This window comes from Mobula birostris, chromosome 18 (assembly GCF_030028105.1).
Source record: "Mobula birostris isolate sMobBir1 chromosome 18, sMobBir1.hap1, whole genome shotgun sequence".
Lineage (NCBI taxonomy): Eukaryota > Metazoa > Chordata > Chondrichthyes > Myliobatiformes > Myliobatidae > Mobula > Mobula birostris.
Genome location: NC_092387.1, coordinates 16,507,290 through 16,527,897, shown reverse-complemented (window position 1 = coordinate 16,527,897; position 20,608 = coordinate 16,507,290). Strand labels below are relative to the sequence as shown.

Genomic DNA, 20,608 nt, shown 5'->3' with positions numbered 1-20,608 from the left:
ACTAGCAATGGAGAAATGAATGAGTCAGAAAACTGAAAAAAAAATACCCAGAACATGATGACGTGTATCCCAGGGGCCTGAAACTATTATTGAAGAGATACCAATGCAGATAGTGAGGGCGGGTTCCAAAATTCCATTGACTCCAGAACAGTTTTCACAGAATGAGACACTGGAAATGTAACTCTACTGGTTAAGAAAGAACGGACAGAAGAAATAAGGAACACCTGACATCAGGAGTCAGAAAAAAAGAAGTTGTATTGAGGCAACTGGACAATAATAATGAAGCAGAGGCAAAATGGATCTGTGGAGAGGAAATCATGTTTAACAAATCTGTCAAGAGTCTTGCTGAGGTTTTAACGAGGACCAGTCGATGTGGCCCATTTGGACTTTAAAGAGGCCTTTGAAAAGATGCCATACGAAATTATCAAACAAATGTGAAGTGCTTGGTACTAGGGGTAATATATTGACATGGATTGTGATTGGTTAACTGATACAAATAAAAGAGATTATTTATAAACAGATAAGACAATAAGAGGCATAGGTAGAATGGACAGCAGGCCCCTTCTCCCTGGGTGGCAATGGGCAATATGAGAGAACGTACTTTTAAGATGATTGGAGGAAAATATGGGGGAAGGTGGAAGTCAAAGGCAGGTTTTTACAGAAAGAATGCACTAGTGGGAATAGTGGTAGAGACTAATACATTGTGGACATTTAAGAAACTCTTAGATAGGCATATAAATAAAAGAAAAATGGGGGGCCTTGTGTAAGGGAAGGGTTAGATTGATCTTGGAGTAGATTAAAAGGTTGGCACAGCATTGTGGGCAGAAGGACCTGTACTGTGCTGTACTATTCTATGTTCTGCAGATCATTGGAAACTGTGACTTGCGTGGCTACAACTCTTCACAATCTGCATCAGTGATCTGAATGAGGGGTTTGAGCACAATGTGACCAGATGAAGGGCCTCAACCTGAAATGCCAGCTGTCCATTCGCCTCTGCAGATACTGTCTGACCTGCTGAGTTTCTCCAGCAGATCATCTGTTGCTCCAGGTTTCAGCATCTGCAGTCTCTTGTGTCTTAACGTTGAGTTTTTTGTCATCTGCTCAAGTTCCTGTAATTGTCTGCACAGGTGCAGTGAAAAAGTTCTTGCAGCAGTATCACAGCATCACAGGCACATAATCTGTAATATATCCAAGTCCAAGTTTGCTGATGATACAAAGCTGAGAGGCTTTTGAATGGACAAGAACGCGGCAACGTGGAAAAATTCTCCTTTGGTAGAAAATAATAGGAAAGATGGAGATTCTCTAAATGGTGAGAGATGGAACTGTGCTGTTCAGAGAGATATTGTACATGAGTGAATGAACATTAACGTGCAGGTTAACATGCAGATATGAAGGCACTATGAAAAGGGTCTCATGCTTTCCCGATGGACCTGACAAGTAAGCTCTTCTCAGACTTCCAGCCAGGTACAGCTATCGATTATAACTGACGTTTCAATGACAAACTCTGCCACCTTCATCAGGGATCTTTTTCATCATCCCTAAAGAAGATGGCAGAGTTTGGTATTGAAGCGTTAGTTATAATCAATACCTGTACCCAGCTGGAAGCCCTAGAAGAGTTTATTAGGAAGGCATTAGGTTTGCAAAGAGACGAATATAGGAGGCATCTTGTTCCAATTGTAGAGATCCCTGGTGAGAACAGATCTGGTATATTGTCTGGAGCCCCTGCTTCAGAAAGGTTATAGAGGCTGACCTAGGGTACAATTGCATGACTTTGGACACTCCAACCATGAATGATCTCCCATAATACTATTAAATTCAACAGTCTGATGTATATACATAAAACCGTTCTAACAAACAGCAGAGTAGTTGCCTTACAACTTTGTATAATTCTTCTTTCTTATCAGTCTTACATGCTTTTGATTACTTCCTCACAACCCTGACTATATTGATGTTTTTTGTGTATTTTTCAAATTACAGACAAGATTGACTTGTGGAAGACTGTAAAAACTTGTTCGTTATTTGGGGACAGTCTGTACTTACAGTTGTGGGGTGCAGTGACAGTTAACCAGATTGATTACTGGGATGGTGGCTTTGTCCTATCAGCAGAGATTAACCAGGCTGGGCCTGTGCTGTTTTGTGTTTGGTGGCACAAGATAAAATAAGCTGAAGTCAGCATTGTTTCCTCAAGGGCTTGCCTGACAGATCTATTGTAATTCTTTGAGGAAACAGCAGGTAGTATACACAAAGGAGAGTCAGTAGACGTTAACACGAGGAATTCTGCAGATGCCGGAAATTCAAGCAACACACATCAAAGTTGCTGGTGAACGCAGCAGGCCAGGCAGCATCTCTAGGAAGAGGTACAGTCGACGTCTCGGCCTGAAACTTTGTTGTCAGTAGATGTTGTTTACTTGGAATTTCAGAAGGCCTTTGACAAGGTGCCCAACATAAATCTGCTTAACAAGATAAGAGCCCATGATATTACAGGAAAGATACAGGTGTGGATAGAAGATTGGCTGACTGACAGGAGGCAAAGAGTGGGGTTAAAGGACACTTTCTGGTTGGCTGCCAGTGACTAGTGTTGTTCTGCTGGGGTCAGTGTTGGGACCCCTTCTTTTCATGTCATTTGTCAATGATTTGAGTGAAAGAATTGATGACTTTGTGGCCAAGTTTGTGGATGATATGAAGATAGGTGGAGGGGTAGGCAGTGTTGACGAAGCAGGTAGTCTGCAGAAGGACTTAAACAGATTAGGAGAAGAAGCAACAAAGTGGCAGATGGAATACAGTGGTAGAAGGAATAAAGGCATAGACTATTTCCTAAAAGGGGAGAAAATTTGGAAATCAGAGATGCAAAGGGACTTGGGAATCCTCCTGCAGGATTCCCTACAGGTTAACTTGCAGGGTGAGGAAGGCAAATGCAATGTTAGCATTCATTTCAAGAGGACTAGAATATAAATGCAAAGATGTAATGTTGAGGCTTTATAAAGCATTGATCAAACTGCATTTTGAGCCCCTTATCAAAGAAAAGATGTGCTGCCATTGGAGAGGGTCCAGAGGAGGTTCATGAGAAAGATCCTGGGATGGAAAGGATTAATGAATGAGGAGTGTTCGCTAGCTCTGGGCCTACACTCATTGGCATTTAGGACCAGAGTGCACGCCTTCAGAATAGAAGGACGTCCCTTTGGAACAGCAATGAGGAGAACCACAGAGCTCATCTTTGACTCTTCAATTCATAGTTGGGAAGCAACCAAGGAGGACACCAAGTAGTTCTTCATCCTCAAGGGTGTACAGAAAGCAAGATAGAGTCAGAGAGAATTGGGCCAACTCCAGACAGACTTCTCCTGCTGTAGTTGACAGGGGTGAAAATGAGAGAGGTGAAGAGCTGGCTGTCAGCACCCTTTAGCTCAGAATCCTCCAAGAACATATTCAGATTGAGGGTCCACTCCATGGAAAAGGGTAAGATGTTCTCTCACTGCTTCTTCCAGAAGGTTCATGGTGGGAGATGTGTAATCCACAGCCTTAAGGAGGAGGATGACCCAGTAACAACCTCACAGTCGAGGATTGTCTCGAGGATTTCAAGGATCCGCAGATCCTTCCATAACAGTCTATATGACAATAAGTTCACAGACAGCACAGCCTCCCAGCACTGTCACAGAGGTTTTATAAATAGCAAGTGTAAGAGTCTGGACCAGCCACAGTTCCTGGAGGAGCAGACGGGTTTCATGCTTTCTCTAGAGTTGAATAAAGCTCACAGAAGTGAAGTTTTGTGGGACTGAAGGGGCGTGGCCCTGTTGGAAATGTACAACACTATACTTCTGGCTGACTGCATCTCAGACTCCATCATCACCAGGGAGGGAGGCAAAAGAGGTGGGGTGTGGCATTGCTGATCAGAGATAGTGTAACGGCTGTAGAAAAGGAGGAAGACATGGAGGGATTGTCTACGGAGTCTCTGGAAGTTAGGAACAGGAAGAGGTCAATAACACTACTGGGTGTTTTTTATAGACCACCCAATAGTAACAGGGACATCGAGGAGCAGATAGGGAGACAGATTCTGGAAAGGAGCAATAATAACAGGGTTGTTGTGGTGGGAGATTTTAATTTCCCAAATATTGATTGGCATGTCCCTAGAGTGAGGGGTTTAGATGGGGTGGAGTTTGTTAGGTGTGTTCAAGAAGGTTTCTTGACACAATATGTAGATAATTCTACCAGAGGAGAGGCTGTACTTGATCTGGTATTGGGAAATGAACCTGGTCAGGTGTCAGATCTCTCAGTGTGAGAGCATTTTGGAGATAGTGATCACAATTCTATCTCCTTTACCATAGCATTGTAGTGGAATAGGAACAGACAAGTTAGGAAAGCGTTTAATTGGTGTAAGGAGAAATATGAGACTATCAGGCAGGAACTTGGAAGCATAAAATGGGAACAGATGTTCTCAGGGAAATGTATGGAAAAAATTGTGGCAAATGTTCAAGGGATATTTGTGTGGATTCTGCATAGATACATTCCAATGAGACAGGGAAAGGATGGTAGGGTACAGGGACCGTGGTGTACAAAGGCTGTTGTAAATCTAGTCAAGAAGAAAAGAAGGGCTTACTAAAGGTTCAAAAAACTAGGTAATGATAGAGATCTAGAAGATTATAAGGCTAGCAGGAACGAGTTTAAGAAAGAAATTAGGAGAGCCAGAAGGGCCATGAGAAGGCCTTGGCGGACAGGATTAAGGAAAACCCCAAGGCATTCTACAACTATGTGAAGAGCAAGAGGATAAGACGTGAAGGAATAGGGCCAATCAAGTGTGACAGCGGAAAAGTGTGTATGGAACCAGAGGAGATAGCAGAGGTACTTAATGAGCACTTTGCTTCAGTATTCATATGGAAAAGGATCTTGGTGATTGTAGGGATGACTTTCAGCAGACTGAAAAGCTTGAGTATGTAGATATTAAGAAAGAGGATGTGCTGGAGATTTTGGAAAGCATCAAGTTGGATTAGTCGCCGGGACCAGATGAGATATGCCCCAGGCTACTGTGGGAGGCGAGGGAGGAGATTGCTGAGCCTCTGGCAATGATCTTTGCATCATCAATGGGGACGGGAGACATTCCGGAGGATTGGAGGGTTGCGGACATTGTTCCATTATTCAAGAAAGGGAGTAAAGATAGCCCAGAAAATTATAGGACAGTGAGTCTTACTTCAGTGTTCAGTAAGTTGATGGAAAAGATCCTGAGAGGCAGGATTTATGAACATTTGGAGAGGCATAATATGATTAGGAATAGTCAGCATGGCTTTGTTAAAGGCAGGTCGTGCCTTACAAGCCTGACTGAATTTTTTGAGGATGTGACTAAACACATTGATGAAGGAAGAGCAGTGGACGTAGTGTATATAGATTTCAGCAAGGCATTTGATAAGGTACCCCATGCAAGGCTTATTGAGAAAGTAAGGAGACATGGGATCCAAGGGGACATTGCTTTGTGGATTAAGAACTGGCTTGCCCACAGAAGGCAAAGCGTGGTTGTAGACGGGTCATATTCTGCTTGGAGGTCGGTGACCAGAGGTGTGCCTCAGGGATCTGTGCTGGGACCCCTTCTCTTCATGATTTTTATAAATGACCTGGATGAGGAAGTGGAGGGATGGGTTTGTAAATTTACTGATGACACAAAGGTTGGAGGTGTTGTGGATAGTGTGGAGGGCTGTCAGAGATTACAATGGGACATTGATAGGATGCAAAACTGGGCTGAGAAGCGGCAGATGGAGTTCAACCCAGATAAATGTGAGGTGGTTCATTTTGGTAGGTCAAATATGATGGCAGAATATAGTATTAATGGTAAGACTCTTGGCAGTGTGGAGGATCAGAGGGATCTTGGGGTCCGAGTCCATAGGACCGTCAAAGCTGCTACGCAGATTGACTCTGTGGTTAAGAAGACATACGGTGCATTGGCCTACATCAATCGTGGGATTGAGTTTAGGAGCCGAGGGGTAATGTTGCAGCTATATAGGACCCTTGTCAAACCCCACTTGGAGTACTGTGCTCAGTTCTGGTCGCCTCACTACAGGAAGGATGTGGAGACCATAGAAAAGGTGCAGAGGAGATTTACAAGGATGTTGCCTGGATTGGAGAATATGCCTTATGAGAATAGATTAAGTGAACTCAGCATTGTTTCCTTGGAGCAATGGAGGATGAGAGGTGACCTGATAGAGGTGTACAAGATGATGAGAGGCATTGATTGTGTGGATAGTCAGAGGTTTTTCCCAGGACTGAAATGGCTAGCACGAGATGGCACAGTTTTAAGGTGCTTGGAACAGGTACAGAGGAAATGTCAGGGGTAATTTTTTTTTCGCAAGTGAGTGGTGTGTGTGTGGAATGGGCTGCTGGCGACAGTGGTGGAGGTGGGTACGATAGGGTCTTTTAAGAGGCTCCTGGACAGGTATATGGAGCTTAGAAAAATAGAGGGCTATGGGTAACCCTAGTTAATTTCTAAGGTAAGGATGTGGTCAGCACAGCTTTGTGGGCCGAAGGGCCTGTATTGTGCTGTAGGTTTTCTATATTTCTATCACCCTCATTCACAACCAGAGCGGGGAGAGGGAGGACATCAGAAATTGGAGACCCATTTTGCGTAATTATGTAATTGATTTACTTGTTTACTTATTATTGTTATGTTTTATTTTATTGATTATTTTTTTCTCTCTCTGCTAGATTATGTATCGCATTGAACTGCTGCTGCTAAGTTAACAAATTTCACGTCACATGCCGGTGATAATAAACCTGATTCTGATTCTGATTCTGTTGAATATGGATTGTAACGTATTGTCGAGCATCACCAGCAAATCTGCTTGGGGGCAAGTGATCCACCCGGGTGACACGTGTGCTGGTACCTGGTGGGAAGATCTTTAACAACCTTGTGCTGCTCAGGGATACCATTGCCTACATGTAGAACAGAGAGGTGGGTGCTGCCTGGTCAGTTTCGACCAGGAGAAGGTCTTTGACAGGATATTTCATACATACACGATAGATGTGCTCTCCAAAATGGGTTTTGGGGAGGGTATCAGAAATTGGACTGGACTGCTCCTGTTTCAGTAGTGCAGTTCAGCTCAATGGGTGTGATGCAGATAGTTGCCCTATCGAACCTGGAGTCATGCAGGGTTGGCTGCTCTTCCTGTCTTGATTGTGCACTGCGCAGAACCCTTTGCTGAATCCATCAGGAAGGATAAGGGCATTAGAGTGGTGATGTTGCCAGGCAGTGGAGGCACACACGTGATAACCTTCCTGTACATGGATGATATCTCCACCTTCTGCTTGAATCCATAGTCAGTTCAAGACTGATCAGCCATCTGTGGTCAGTTTGAGCTGGCATCCGGGGCCAGAGTTAGCCTCAAGAAGAGCGAGGCCATGCTCGTCGGAAGCTGGACTGACTGATCCAGCATCCCATTCACCATCAGGTACGACTGCCTGCAGGTGCTGGGGATCTTGTTTGGAGGGGCTAAAGGGTGTAACACGAATTGGGGGGGACACAGATTGAGAAGGTCAAACAAAAATTGAAACTATGGAAATGACAATAACTGGGGAGAACTTGTTCATCAGGTGTGACGTGCTGTCAAGACTGTTGTACTTGGTGCAGGCATGGCTGGTTCCCCACTCCTTCACCTCAGTAATCATCTGGAACGTCTTCCAGTTTGAAGATGGAGTGAGTCCAACGGGTAATGATGCACATCCCTGGAGTATTGCAGCAAAAGTGTACCCAGCTTGGTCCTCATCGTGATAAGGGTCCCGTTTATTCCCACTCTTTGCTTCCTGTCTGCCAATCAATTCTCTATCCACATCAATACCTTACCCCCAATACCGTGTGCTTTAAGCTTGCACACTAATCTCCTGTGTGGGACCTTGTCAAAAGCCTTTTGAAAATCCAAGTATATCACATCCACTGGTTCTCCCCTATCCACTCTACTAGTTACATCCTCAAAAAAATTCTGTAAGATTCGTCAGACATGATTTTCCTTTCACAAATCCATGCTGACTTTGTCCGATGATTTCACTGCCTTCCAAATGTGCTGTTATCACATCTTTGATAACTGACTCTAACATTTTCCCCACCACCAATGTTAGGCTAACCGGTCTATAATTCCCCGGTTTCTCTCTCCCTCCTTTTTAAAAAAGCGGGGTTACATTAGCCACCCTCCAATCCTCAGGAACTAATCCAGAATCTAAAGAGTTTTGAAAAATTATCACTAATGCATCCACTATTTCTTTGGCTACTTCCTTAAGCATTCTGGGATGCAGACCATCTGGCCCTGGGGATTTATCTGCCTTTAATCCCTTCAATTTACCTAACACCACTTCCCTACTAACATGTATTTGCCTTGGTTCTTCCATCTCACCAGACCCTCGGTCCCCTACTATTTCCGGAAGATTATTTATGTCCTCCTTAGTGAAGACAGAACCAAAGTAGTTATTCAATTGGTCTGCCATGTCCTTGTTCCCGCCCCCCATGATCAATTCACCTGTTTCTGACTGTAAGGGACCTATATTTGACTTAACCAATCTTTTTCTTTTCACATATCTATAAAAGCTTTTACAGTCAGTTTTTATGTTCCCTGCCAGCTTTCTCTCATAATCTTTTTTCCCTTTCCTAATTAAGCCCTTTGTCCTCCTCTGCTGGACTCTGAATTTCTCCCAGTCCTCAAGGGAAGTGAGGAAGAAACGACGCTGGACAAGACACAAGCCCTGGATGAAACTAGGATACAGGGCCTGGGTTAGGACTAGACTAGGAAAGTGACCTGGACAAGGAACTGGGAACTTGGAACCTGGACAAGGACTCTGAGCCAGAGACTGGACAGGGACCCGGAACCTGGGTCTTGACTCGGGCTTGGACTACTTGGTCAAGTAGTTGGGCACGTGGCCAAGTGGTTAAGGTGTTCGTCTAGTTACCTCAAGGTTGCTAGTTCGAGCCTCAGCTGTGGCTGCATGTTTGTGCCCTTGAGCAAGGCACTTAATCATGCATTGCTCTAGTCTGTGCGAGGAGTGGCGCCCCACACAGACTTCCAATCTGCGCCTTGTAAGGCATGAGTCTCATGGTCTGAGTCGACGTTGCCCTGGACTCCAGATCAAGGCGAGGACAAGACATGGCTACAGGACTGGATGTGGAACTCCTACACAGGACAAGGCACGCAGACAGGATGAGAACCCAAAGCCTTGACTTGGTCTTGGGAGAACTGGAACACAGAGACTTGGTCTTGGCAGAACAGGAACACAGGGACTTGGTCCTGGCAGAACAGGAACATGGAACACAGAGCCGGGACCCCCTCCTTGGGAACAGGGTTCTACACAGAGTCAGGACCCCTCCTAGGAAGCAGGATGTAGGGCCCGGACTCATACACAGAACACAGAGACAGATCTCCACTGAAGGTAGTAGCAAACAGCCGGACCTACCCAGCAGAGGCGAGGACACAAAGAGACGGGTCCCAACACAAGGTAGCGGCAAACAGCTGGACCTACCTAGCGAAGGCGTGGACACAGAGACAGTTCCAAACAATAATAGACAGTTCCTTATCTGGACACAGCAAGGCTCCGGTCTTGCTCTGGTGGTAGAACCTGACCGCAATACAGGCGAGGACGCAGGTAAGGCTTCAGGGGGGAAGGGAAGGGAACTGTCCAGCAACTGAAGCTGAACCCAGGAGCTGTTTACGTAGCCAGCCCAAAATGAGAATCATGTGCTTCAAATTAGGCACCCAACAGAACAAGGGAAAACCAGAAAACCTGGAATAAGGATCGATGGACTGCTCCGTGAACCGGAATGTGGACTTTACGGACCGGACCATGACACTTGGAGCGACGGAGGATGAGAGGTGACCTGATAGAGGTTTATAAGATGAAGAGAGGCATTGATCGTGTGGATAGCAAGAGGCTTTTTCCCAGGGCTGAAATGGCCAGCACAAAGGAGCATAGTTATAAGATGCTTGGATGTAGGTACAGAGGGGATGTCAGGGGTAAGTTTTTCACACTGAGAGTGGTGGGTACATGGAATGCATTGCCAGCAATGATGGAAAAGGTGGATACAACTGGGTCTTTTAAGAGACTTTTGGTTAGGTACGTGGAATAAAGAAAAAAAGAAGGCTATGCAGTCGTGAAATTCTAGGTAGTCTCTGGAGTAGGTTACATGGTCGGCACAACATTGTGGGCCAAATGGCCTGTAATGTGCTGTAAATTCTATGTTCTATGTTCCATGAGTGTGTGCTGAGGGATGTACTGAAGCTCGGTGTGGACAATGAGGGGAAGGCCTACAGTCTGGGCTCCATCTGCTACCACACATGGAGGGCTGAGTCTCGTGGTAAAGCCCCTCAAACATTGAAAGAGTGTATCACCCCAAGGGGGCCATGAGTGGCAACGGCGTTATGGTTTCAAAGAGTAAGTTAACACTAGTGAATGTACTGACCATGAATGCTAAAGTTTTGCACAACTTCTTTTGTATACTACAGTATATGTTTTATTTATTTTGGCTTTTTTTTTGCCTTTTACTGAAGATTTCTTTGGAGGGGAACAATTGGAGTTTTAACTAAATTTTTGATGCCCTGCTTATTTGGGGCATGTTTATCAATTAAACTATAACTGTTTTCATTGCCAATTAAATAATGTAGAGAATGTGTTTGCTGAAATCGGGAAGGAGGTACAGGAACCACTAGGTTCAGGAAAAGTTATTACCTCTCAACCATCAGGCTGTTTAACCAAAGGGGTTAACATCACTCAGCTTCAATCGCCCCATCACTGAAACGTTCCCACAACCTATGGACTCAGTTTCAAGGACTCTTCAGAATCAGAATCAGGTTTATTATATCCAGCACGTGTCGTGAAATTTGTTAACTTAGCAGCAGCAGTTCATTGCAATACATAATATAGAAGGAATAAATAAATAAATAAATTACAATATACATATATTGAATAGATTAAAAATCGTGCAACAACAGAAATAATATACAAGGGGTGATTGATAAGTTTGTGGCCTAAGATAGAAGGAGTCAATTTTAGAAAACCTAGCACATTTACTTTTCAACGTAGTCCCCTCCTACATGTACACACTTAGTCCAGCGGTTGCGGAGCATACGGATCCCTTCTTTGTAGAAGTGGTCCACAGCAGGGGTGATTGGTAAGTTTGTGGCCCAAGGTAGAAGGAGAAGAGTTATTAATTTCAAACTTTCTGCGTTATCACTCAAAGAGTTGAACTGCATGTGCATGTAACGAGAGCACCTTGGACCTCCAGGTGGTCCACAGCAGGGGTAATTGATAAGTTCGTGGCCTAATGTAGAAGGATTTAGATTCAGATTATGAGGACACTCAGTCCTCATTTATTGTCATTTAGAAATGCATTCATTAAGAAAAATGATACAATGTTCCTCCAGAGAGGTATCACAGAAACACAGGACAAACCAAGACTAAAACTGACAAAACCACATAATTATAATATACAGTTACAACAGTGCAAAGCAATACCGTAATTTGATAAACAGCAGACCATGGGCATGGTATAAAAAGTCTCAAGTTCCAATAGCCCCATCATCTCACGCAGACGGTAGAAGGGAGAAACTCTCTCTGCCATGAACCTCCAAGCGCCGCAAACTTGCCGATGCATTGGAAGCACCCGACCGCAGCCGACTCTGAGTCCGTCCGAAAACTTCGAGCCTTCGACCAGCCCTCCGACACCGAGCACCATCCTCTGCCGAACGCTTCGACCCTGCACCGGCCGCCGAGCAACAAGCAAAGCCGAGGACTCGGGGCCTTCCCCTCCTGAGATTCTGGATCACACAGTAGCAGTGGCAGTGAAGCAGGCATTTCAGAACTCATCTCAGGAGATGAGTTATACAGCTCTCATTACATGCATGTGCAGTTCAACTCTTTCAGTGAAAATGCAGAAAGCTTGAAGTTAATAACTCGTATCCTGCTACCTTAGGCCACAAACTTATCAATCACCCCTGCTGTGGACCACTTCTGGAGGTCCAAGACACCGACTTCTACAAAGAAGGGATTCGTATGCTCCATGACCGCTGCCTAAGTGTGTAAATGTAGGAAAAATAAATCTGCTAGGTTTTCTAAAATTGACTCCTTCTAACTTAAGCCACAAACTTATCAATCACCCCTCGCATATTAAAAAGGTAAGGTAGTGTCCAGGGGTTCAATGTCCATTTAGGAATCGGATGGCAGAGGGGAAGAAGCTGTTCCTGAATTGTATGTATGTGCCATCAGGCTTCTGTACCTTCTGCCTGATGGTAACAGTGAGAAAAGGGCATGCCCTGGGTGCTGGAGGTCCTTAATAATGGATGCTGCCTTTCTGAGACACCGCTCCCAGAAGATGCCCTGGGTACTTTGTAGGCTAGTACCCAAGGTGGAGTCATCTACATTTACACCCCTCTGCAGCTTCTTTCGGTCCTGTGCAGTAGCCCCCCACCCCCCACACCAGACAGTGATGCAGTTTGTCAGAATGCTCCCCACGGTACATCTAAAGAAGTCTTTGAGTGTTTTTGTTGACATACCAGGTCTCTTCAAACTCCTAATTAAGTATAGTCGCTGACTTGCCTTCTTTATAACCACATCGGTATGTTGGGACCAGGTTAGGTTTTCAGAGATCTTGACACCCAGGAACTTGAAACTGCTCACTCTCTCCACTTCTGATCCATCTATGAGGATTGGTATGTGTTCCTTCATCCTACCCTTCCGGAAGTCCGCAATCATCTCAGGTTCTCGATATTTATTGCTTATTTTTTTTTGTATTTGAAAAGTTTGATTGTTTGTCCGTCCTTTCGGGGTGATTTCCATTGATTATATTGTGTTTACTGCGAATACCCGCAGAGTATAGTAAAGTTTACTTTGAAGTTTAATATTTTTAAATGACCTAAAATAATATAAAAAGCTGGAAGAATTCTGTAGCTGCTGAGCCAGAAGCAAGCCATTAGGCTTCAAAATGGTGAGATGTAAACCACCTACTTGATGTAAGACAGCGTTCCCTTTAACAGAGAGCGCTCTCCCGCAGCAGTCAGCACTGCGCTGCCCACGGAACCGCAGGTCGGCACAGGAAGGACCCGCCTGCTTCCTGCTCCGCCCCCGGTTCGTCTCGCCACCGCTTCGTCGCGTCTGACGGGCGATGCTCCGCAACTCGGGTCCCGTGCTTCTGGTCGGAGGCTCTTTCATCCGCTGCATCGGCTGGGAGGCGGGGACCCGTGCACTCCCAAGGGCGCTCTGCACTTCCAGAGCGGAGACAGGGACCTCCAGAGCCGAGCAGGGGAAAGACAGTAAGAACATTGCCGGTCATGTTTGCCTGAGTCAGATGCTAGAAATCTGGAGCAGCACGCACAAAATGCTGGAGGAGCTCAGCGAGTCAGGCAGCTTCTGTGGAGATGAATAAACGGTTGATGTTTCGGGCCGAGACCTTTCATCAAGGCTGGAAATGAAGCCAGAGTAGGAAGGTGGTAGAGAATTGCTTCTCTGAGTGGAGGCCTGTGACTAGTGGTGTGCCACAGGGATCAATGCTGGGTCTATTGTTATTTGTCATCTATATCAATGATCTGGATGATAATGTGGTAAATTGGATCAGCAAATTTGCTGATGATACAAAGATTGGAGGTGTAGTAGACAGTGAGGAAGGTTTTCAGAGCCTGCAGAGGGACTTGGACCAGCTGGAAAAATGGCAGATGGAGTTTAATACTGACAAGTGTGAGGTATTGCACGTTGGAAGGACAAACCAACGTAGAACATACAGGGTTAATGGTAAGGCACTGAGGAGTGCAGTGGAACAGAGGGATCTGGGAATACAGATACAAAATTCCCTAAAAGTGTCGTCACAGGTAGATAGGGTCGTAATGAGAGCTTTTGGTACATTAATCGAAGTATTGAGTATAAGAGCTGGAATGTTATGATGAGGTTGTATAAGGCATTGGTGAGGCCGAATCTGGAGTATTGTGTTCAGTTTTGGTCACCAAATTACAGGAAGGATATAAATAAGGTTGAAAGAGTGCAGAGAAGGTTTACAAGGATGTTGCCGGGACTTGAGAAACTCAGTTACAGAGAAAGGTTGAATAGGTTAGGACTTTATTCCCTGGAGCGTAGAAGAATGAGGGGAGATTTGATAGAGGTATATAAAATTATGATGGGTATAGATAGAGTGAATGCAAGCAGGCTTTTTCCACTGAGGCAAGGGGAGAAGAAAACCAGAGGACATGGGTTAAGGGTGAGGGGGGAAAAGTTTAAAGGGAACATTGCGGGGGGCTTCTTCACACAGAGAGTGGTGGGAATATGGAATGAGCTGCCAGACGAGGTGGTAAATGCGGGTTCTTTTTTAACATTTAAGAATAAATTGGACAGATACATGGATGGGAGGTGTATGGAGGGATATGGTCCGTGTGCAGGTCAGTGGGACTAGGCAGAAAATGGTTCGGCACAGCCAAGAAGGGCCAAAGGGCCTGTTTCTGTGCTGTAGTTTCTATGGTTTCTATGGTGTGGGGGGGGGAAGGAGGCCAAACTAGCGGGTGGTAGGTGAGACCGGGTGAAGGGGGAATGATGCCAGAAGCTGAGAACTGATTGGGTGGGAGAGATGAAGGAGAGGGAATGTGATAGGAGTGGCGCAGGAGAAAGGGAAGGAGGAGGGGAACCGTAGGGAGTTTAATGGCAGGTCATGAGGATGGGGTTGGGGGAAAAAGGTGAGAGGGTAACCAGATTGGGGAATGGAAAAGGAGGGAAAAGGGAGAGAGGGTAATTATTGGGTGTTAGAGAAATTGCTGCTCGTGCCATCAGTTTGGAGGAAGGCAGAATATGAGGTGTTGTCCCTCTGTATGAGTTTGGCCTCTTTGTGCTGGAGAGAGGACATTGATGCACATATGGGAGTCAGTCTGGACAATATGGACAGTGTGGAGGATGGTTCCTGACACTTGTAATGACCCTCTGACCACTGGATTTATTGCAGCCAATGGTGTTTCTGTCAATCTGCTGCAGTGGATTCAGACCTCCATTCAGCTGTGAGACGCCTTATTTATTTTTCACACAAACTGCAGTGGGAACAGCCTCCACTCTGAGCAGTGAGTGGATTTTCAGGGGGCTGTGCAGAGGTCCCAGCTCGGGTCTGTGAACAGTAGTGGGACTCCACAGATTTCAGCAGATGCCTCAGGCTCTGCCGATCTCCAAGTGAATTTTGTTCCTGACCTTTGAGTCATAGAGTTAAACAGCATGGAAACATGCCTTTTGCGCCATCTTGTCCACGCCAGCCAAATGACCTGACTTGGTCTCCTTGTCCTTCTAAACGTGTCCAAGAGTCTATTGAAAATGGTAATTGTACGTGCTTTTACCACTTACTCTGGTAGCTTGTTCCACATACCCACCACGCTCTGTGTGAAACAGATGGTCCCTTTAAAAATGTTCCCTCTTACTCTACCCCTGCACCTTCTGGTTTAGGACTCCCCTAATCTGGGGGGAAAAACTGCCAGTCAGCTTATCTACACGCCTCATGATTATTATAAACCTCTATAAGGTCACCCTTCCACCTCCTACACTCCAGAGAAAACAGGCCAGCCTCTCCTTATAACCCAAGCCCTCCAGTCTTGGTAACGTCCTTTTGAATCTTTGCACCATCCCCAGTTTCATGACATTCTTTGGAAAGCAGGGTGACCAGAACTATCCACAGTACTCCAAATGTGGGCTCACTAATATCTAGTATAGCATGACGTCCCAACTTCCTGTACAAAATACCCTAAACGATGAAGGCAAGAGTGCCAAGTGTCTTCTCCATGACTCTGACTACTTGTATCGCCTCTTTCAGAGCACTATGTACTGTACCCGCAAGTCTCTCGGTTCTACAATACTCCTCAGGACCCTATCATTTACTGTGTAAGTCCTGTCCCGGTTTGTCTTACCAAAATGCAACACCTTTCATTAATCTGAATTAAACTTCTGAGTGTTCCTCCCAGTGCTGAAGCTGATGGCCATACAGGATGTTTAAGTGGATGGTGGGAGCTCAGAGGGCTGGAGAGCCTGTTCCTGTGCTGTGAGACTGGGGTGCGAACAAATCTGAAAGGCCTGCGGAAGGTGGTCCTTTCGGAAGGTCTGGAGCATATGTTTGGTGTTGTAACCCAGCCTGACCAACTGCCTCAACTCTAGAACAGTCTCAGACCTGGAAGAGAACATCTGTGTTGTTAAGCTGTAGCACAGGGGTGGTGAAATAGAACTCGAAAGTGCAGGCTTGGACAGACTGTTTTAAGATGGTGCTGGTATTACCTCTCCCCCACAGCTCTGTAAGCACAACATTGTGGGCTGAAGGGCCTGTACTGTATTGTACTGTTCTATGGTTTATGTTAACCATGTACCAACCTCCCCTCATAGCTCAGAGAACTGTCTGCCAACTGCCTCACTGGACTAAAAAAAACGAATGCCTTTCATATCATTAGAGGGCCTTTACCGTACAACAAAACCGGTTGGATTCCTGATCATTCTTTAGAACATTGACATGGTACTTTGACTCAAAGTTTCAGGCAGCATTAGTCCAGGGAACAGAGGTAGAAGTCAGCTAAAGGCAATTGATATCATTTCAGGCAGTTGGAAAACAGTGGACACAGTGGGATATGATCAATAGCAGAAACTTGGTGTCGAATTGGGGCTTTGAGTCCTTAAACCCTGCCCTATGACTGGAGGCTTTTCACTGGGTTTTGTACCAATCTTCCTAAGAACATAAGAATTCGGAGCAGGAGTTGGCCATCTGGCCTGTCGTGCCTGCTCTGCCATTCAATAAGATCATATCTGATCTGACTGTGGACTCATCTCCACCTACCTGCCTTTTCCCCATAACCCTTAATTCCCCTACTATGCAAAAATTCTATCCAGTCTTGACTTAAATATGTTTATTGAGGTAGCCTCCACCGCTTCATTGGGCAGAGAATTCCCCACTTTCACCACTCTCTTGGAAAAGCAGTTCCTCCTCATCTAAATCCTAAATTTACTGCCCCGAATCCTGAGGCTGTGTCCTCTAGTTTTTCACCTACCAGTGGAAACAACTTTCCTGCCTCTATCTTATCTATCCCTTTCATAATTTTATATGTTTCTATAAGGTCTCCTCTCATCCTTCTGAATTCCAGGGAGTGCAGTCCCAGGCAACTCAATCTCTCCTCACAGTCTAAACCCCTCATCTCCGGAATTAACCTGGTGAACCTGCTCTGTACCGCCTCCAAAGCCAGTATATTCTTCCTCAAGTATGGAGACCAGAACTGTACGGAGAGCTCCAGATGCGGCCTCACCAGTACCCTATACAGATGCAGCATAATCTCCCTGCTCTTAAATTCAATCCCTCTAGCAATGAAGGCCAACATTCCGTTCATATTTGGATACCAAGGGTACAGGTGACCCTGAAGTTATACCGCACGAGTTTCATATATTCAGTTAACAATAAAGAGGCTTAAAACTAATCCTGATGGTACTTAGCTTGATGCCTTCAAGGGTACAAGATATTTCATGCAGATATCTGAAAATCACACACAGATGAAATTGGATTAAGACTGAATTGGTGGGATTTCTGTAGGATTTCCTATTTAGGGCACCCTTCTTTGGAACAAGTTAGAAAAGCCAAAAAAAAAGCGACTGCACGTGCAGGAATTCTGAAACAAAAACAAAATGCTCAGCAGGTCAGACAGCGTTTGTGAAGAGAGGGTTAGGGTTCAGTAGAGGTTAGGGTTTGTAGCCTGAAATCCCAATTCCTGAGGGGTGAAACTTGTCCAGGCTGGCAGAACAACACACCCAGAACTTTGTAACAAGTTTATTAAAACTAGGTAAACATTGTGAATGAAATATTATAAAGACATGCACTAGAGCTAATGTAGCATGAGATATTATGAGAAGCCACTCAAGATTATTTAACATAAAGGTATTCGGTGAAAGGTCTTTGATCTGAAGCATTAGCACTGCTGTTCTCCCCCCAGAGGGTATTTAACCCACTGAGTGTTTTCAACATTTCCGTGTGTATTTTGAAATAAGTGGAGAGTGACATTTAAAGGGGAATTAGTGAACAATGTGTATGTAGCTGAAAGCTTTGGTAAGGTTTTATTTCTCTACATTACGCAAATACATTCACTTCTTCTGTCATCCAGTGGTTCTGTGGGCTACTGATGAGTACTGAGCGAACAATACGTTAGTTGTGGTTGTGACAATAGTTGAAATGTTAATGAGTTGGATGCAGTACTGAAAAGGTTTACTAGACCAATAATGAGAAATACAAGAGGCTGTAGATACTGGAATCTCGAGCAAAAAACAAGATACTGGAAGAAATCAGCAGGTCAGGCAGCATCTCTGGAGGGAAATGGACAATTAATGTTTGGGTTGAGAGCCTTCACTTGAACTGGATTCGGGAAAAGTTGAGCAGGTCAGGCTTGTGTACACTGGACTTAAAGTTGGGCATGACTTCATAAAAAACATTAAAAAACAACCTTGAGGGTTTTGACCATATAGGAGGAGAAGGTGTTTCCTCTGGTGGAAGAATCTAGAACTAGGGGTCAGTGTTTAAGAATGGGGACTTGCCTACAAAATCTTTTCTCTCAGAACATTATGAATTTTTAGAACTCTTGTCCTCAGAAGGCAGTACGAGCAGAGTTTTTGGATAGTTGTAGGGCCTAGGTCGATACTGGATGATCTGGGTGGCTGAAGGGTGATTGTAGTTAGGAACTGAATTCCAAGGTTACACATTGTATCGGAGGGGTAGGAGGGCAGGCAGAGGGGGTGGCATGTCTCTGCTGGTAAAGAGTGACATCAAATCATCAGAAAGATATGAAATAGGATCGGAAGATGCTGAATACTTGTGGGTTTGAGTTAAGAAACTATAAGGGTAAAAGGACTCTGATGGGAGTTATATGCAGGCCTCCATACAGTAACTAGGATGTGGACTACAGACTAAAACAGGAAATAGAAAAGGCATGTCAAAAGGGCAATGTTATGATAGTTATGTGAAATTTTAACATGCAGGTTGATTGGGAAAATCAAGTTGATAATGGATCCCGAAAGTGAATTTGTTGAATGCCTATGAGATGGCTTTTTAGAGCACTTTGTCATTGAGCTTACTAGGGGATCAGCTATACTGGATTGAGTGAAACATAGAAACATAGAAAACCTACAGCACAATACAGGCCCTTCGGCCCACAAAGCTGTGCCGAACATGTCCCTACCTTAGAACTACCTAGGCTTTACCCACAGCCCTCTATTTTTCTAAGCTCCATGTACCCATCCAGGAGTCTCTTGAAAAACCCTATTGTTTCCGCCTCCACCACTGCCGCTGGCAGCCCATTCCATGCACTCACCACTCTCTGCATTTAAAAAAAAACTTACCCCTGACATCTCCTCTGTACCTACTTCCAAGCACCTTAAAACTGTGCCCTCTCATGCTAGCCATTTCAGCCCTGGGTAAAAGCCTTTGACCATCCACACGATCAACACCTCTCATCACCTTGTACACCTCTATCAAATCGCCTCTCATCCTCCGTCGCTCCAAGGAGAAAAGGCTGAGTTCACTCAATCTATTCTCACGAGTCATACTCCCCAATCCAGGCAACATCCTTGTAAATCTCCTCTGCACCCTTTCTATGGTTTCCACATCCTTCCTGTAGTGAGGCGACCAGAATTGAGCACAGTACTCCAAGTTGGGTCTGACCAGGGTCCTATATAACTGCAACATCACCTCTCGGCTCTTAAACTCAATCCCACGAATGATGAAGCCAATGCACCATATGCTGCCTTAACCACAGAGTCAACCTGCTTTGAATGTCCTATGGACTTGGACCCCAAGATCCCTCTGTTCCTCCACACTGCCAAGAGTCTTACCATTAATACTATATTCTGCCATCATATTTGACCTACCAAAATGAACCACCTCACACTTATCTGGGTTGAACTCCATCTGCAACTTCTCAGCCTAGTTTTGCATCCTATCAATGTCCCACTGTAACCTCTGACAGCCCTCCACACTATCCACAACACACCCAACCTTTGTGTCATCAGCAAATTTACTAACCCATCCCTCCACTTCCTCATCCAGGTCATTTATAAAAATCACAAAGAGTAGGGGTCCCAGAACAGATCCCTGAGGCACATCACTGGTCACCAGCCTCCATGCAGAATATGACCCATCTACAGCCACTCTTTGCCTTCTGTGGGCAAGTCAGTCCTGGATCCACAAAGCAATGTCCCCTTGGATCCCATGCCTCCTTACTTCCTCAATAAGCCTTGCATGGGGTACCTTATCAATTGCCTTGCTGAAATCCATATACACTACATCTACGGCTTTACCTTCATCAATGTGCTTAGTCACATCCTCAAGAAATTCAATCAGGCTGTTAAGGCACGACCTGCCTTTCACAAACCCATGCTGACTATTCCTAATCATATTATGCCTCTCCAAATGTTCATAAATCCTACCTCTCAGGATCTTCTCTATCAACTCACCAACCACTGAAGTAAGACTCACTGGCCTATAATTTCCTGGGCTATCCCTACTCCCTTTCTTGAATAAGGGAACAACATCCACAACCCTCCAATCCTCCGGAACCTCTCCCTTCCTCATTGCTGATGCAAAGATCATTGCCAGAGGCTCAGCAATCTCCTCCCTCGCTTCCCACAGTAG

At 45.1% G+C, this 20,608-nt stretch overlaps 1 protein-coding gene across 2 annotated transcripts in view; it reads left to right on the top strand.

The window, feature by feature from the left end:
* Window positions 1-12,634: 12,634 nt before the first annotated feature.
* Window positions 12,635-20,608, top strand: part of LOC140211973 (deoxyuridine 5'-triphosphate nucleotidohydrolase, mitochondrial-like) — a 42,691-nt gene continuing 34,717 nt past the window's right edge. The window contains exon 1 of one of the 2 annotated variants that reach the window (XM_072282263.1): window positions 12,635-12,659. In XM_072282263.1, coding sequence (XP_072138364.1) covers window positions 12,650-12,659 — 10 coding nt within the window. In that variant the 5' untranslated portion in view covers window positions 12,635-12,649. Of the gene's footprint in view, window positions 12,660-13,074; window positions 13,260-20,608 lie in introns of those variants that run through there. The other variant, XM_072282262.1, reaches the window with a different exon arrangement.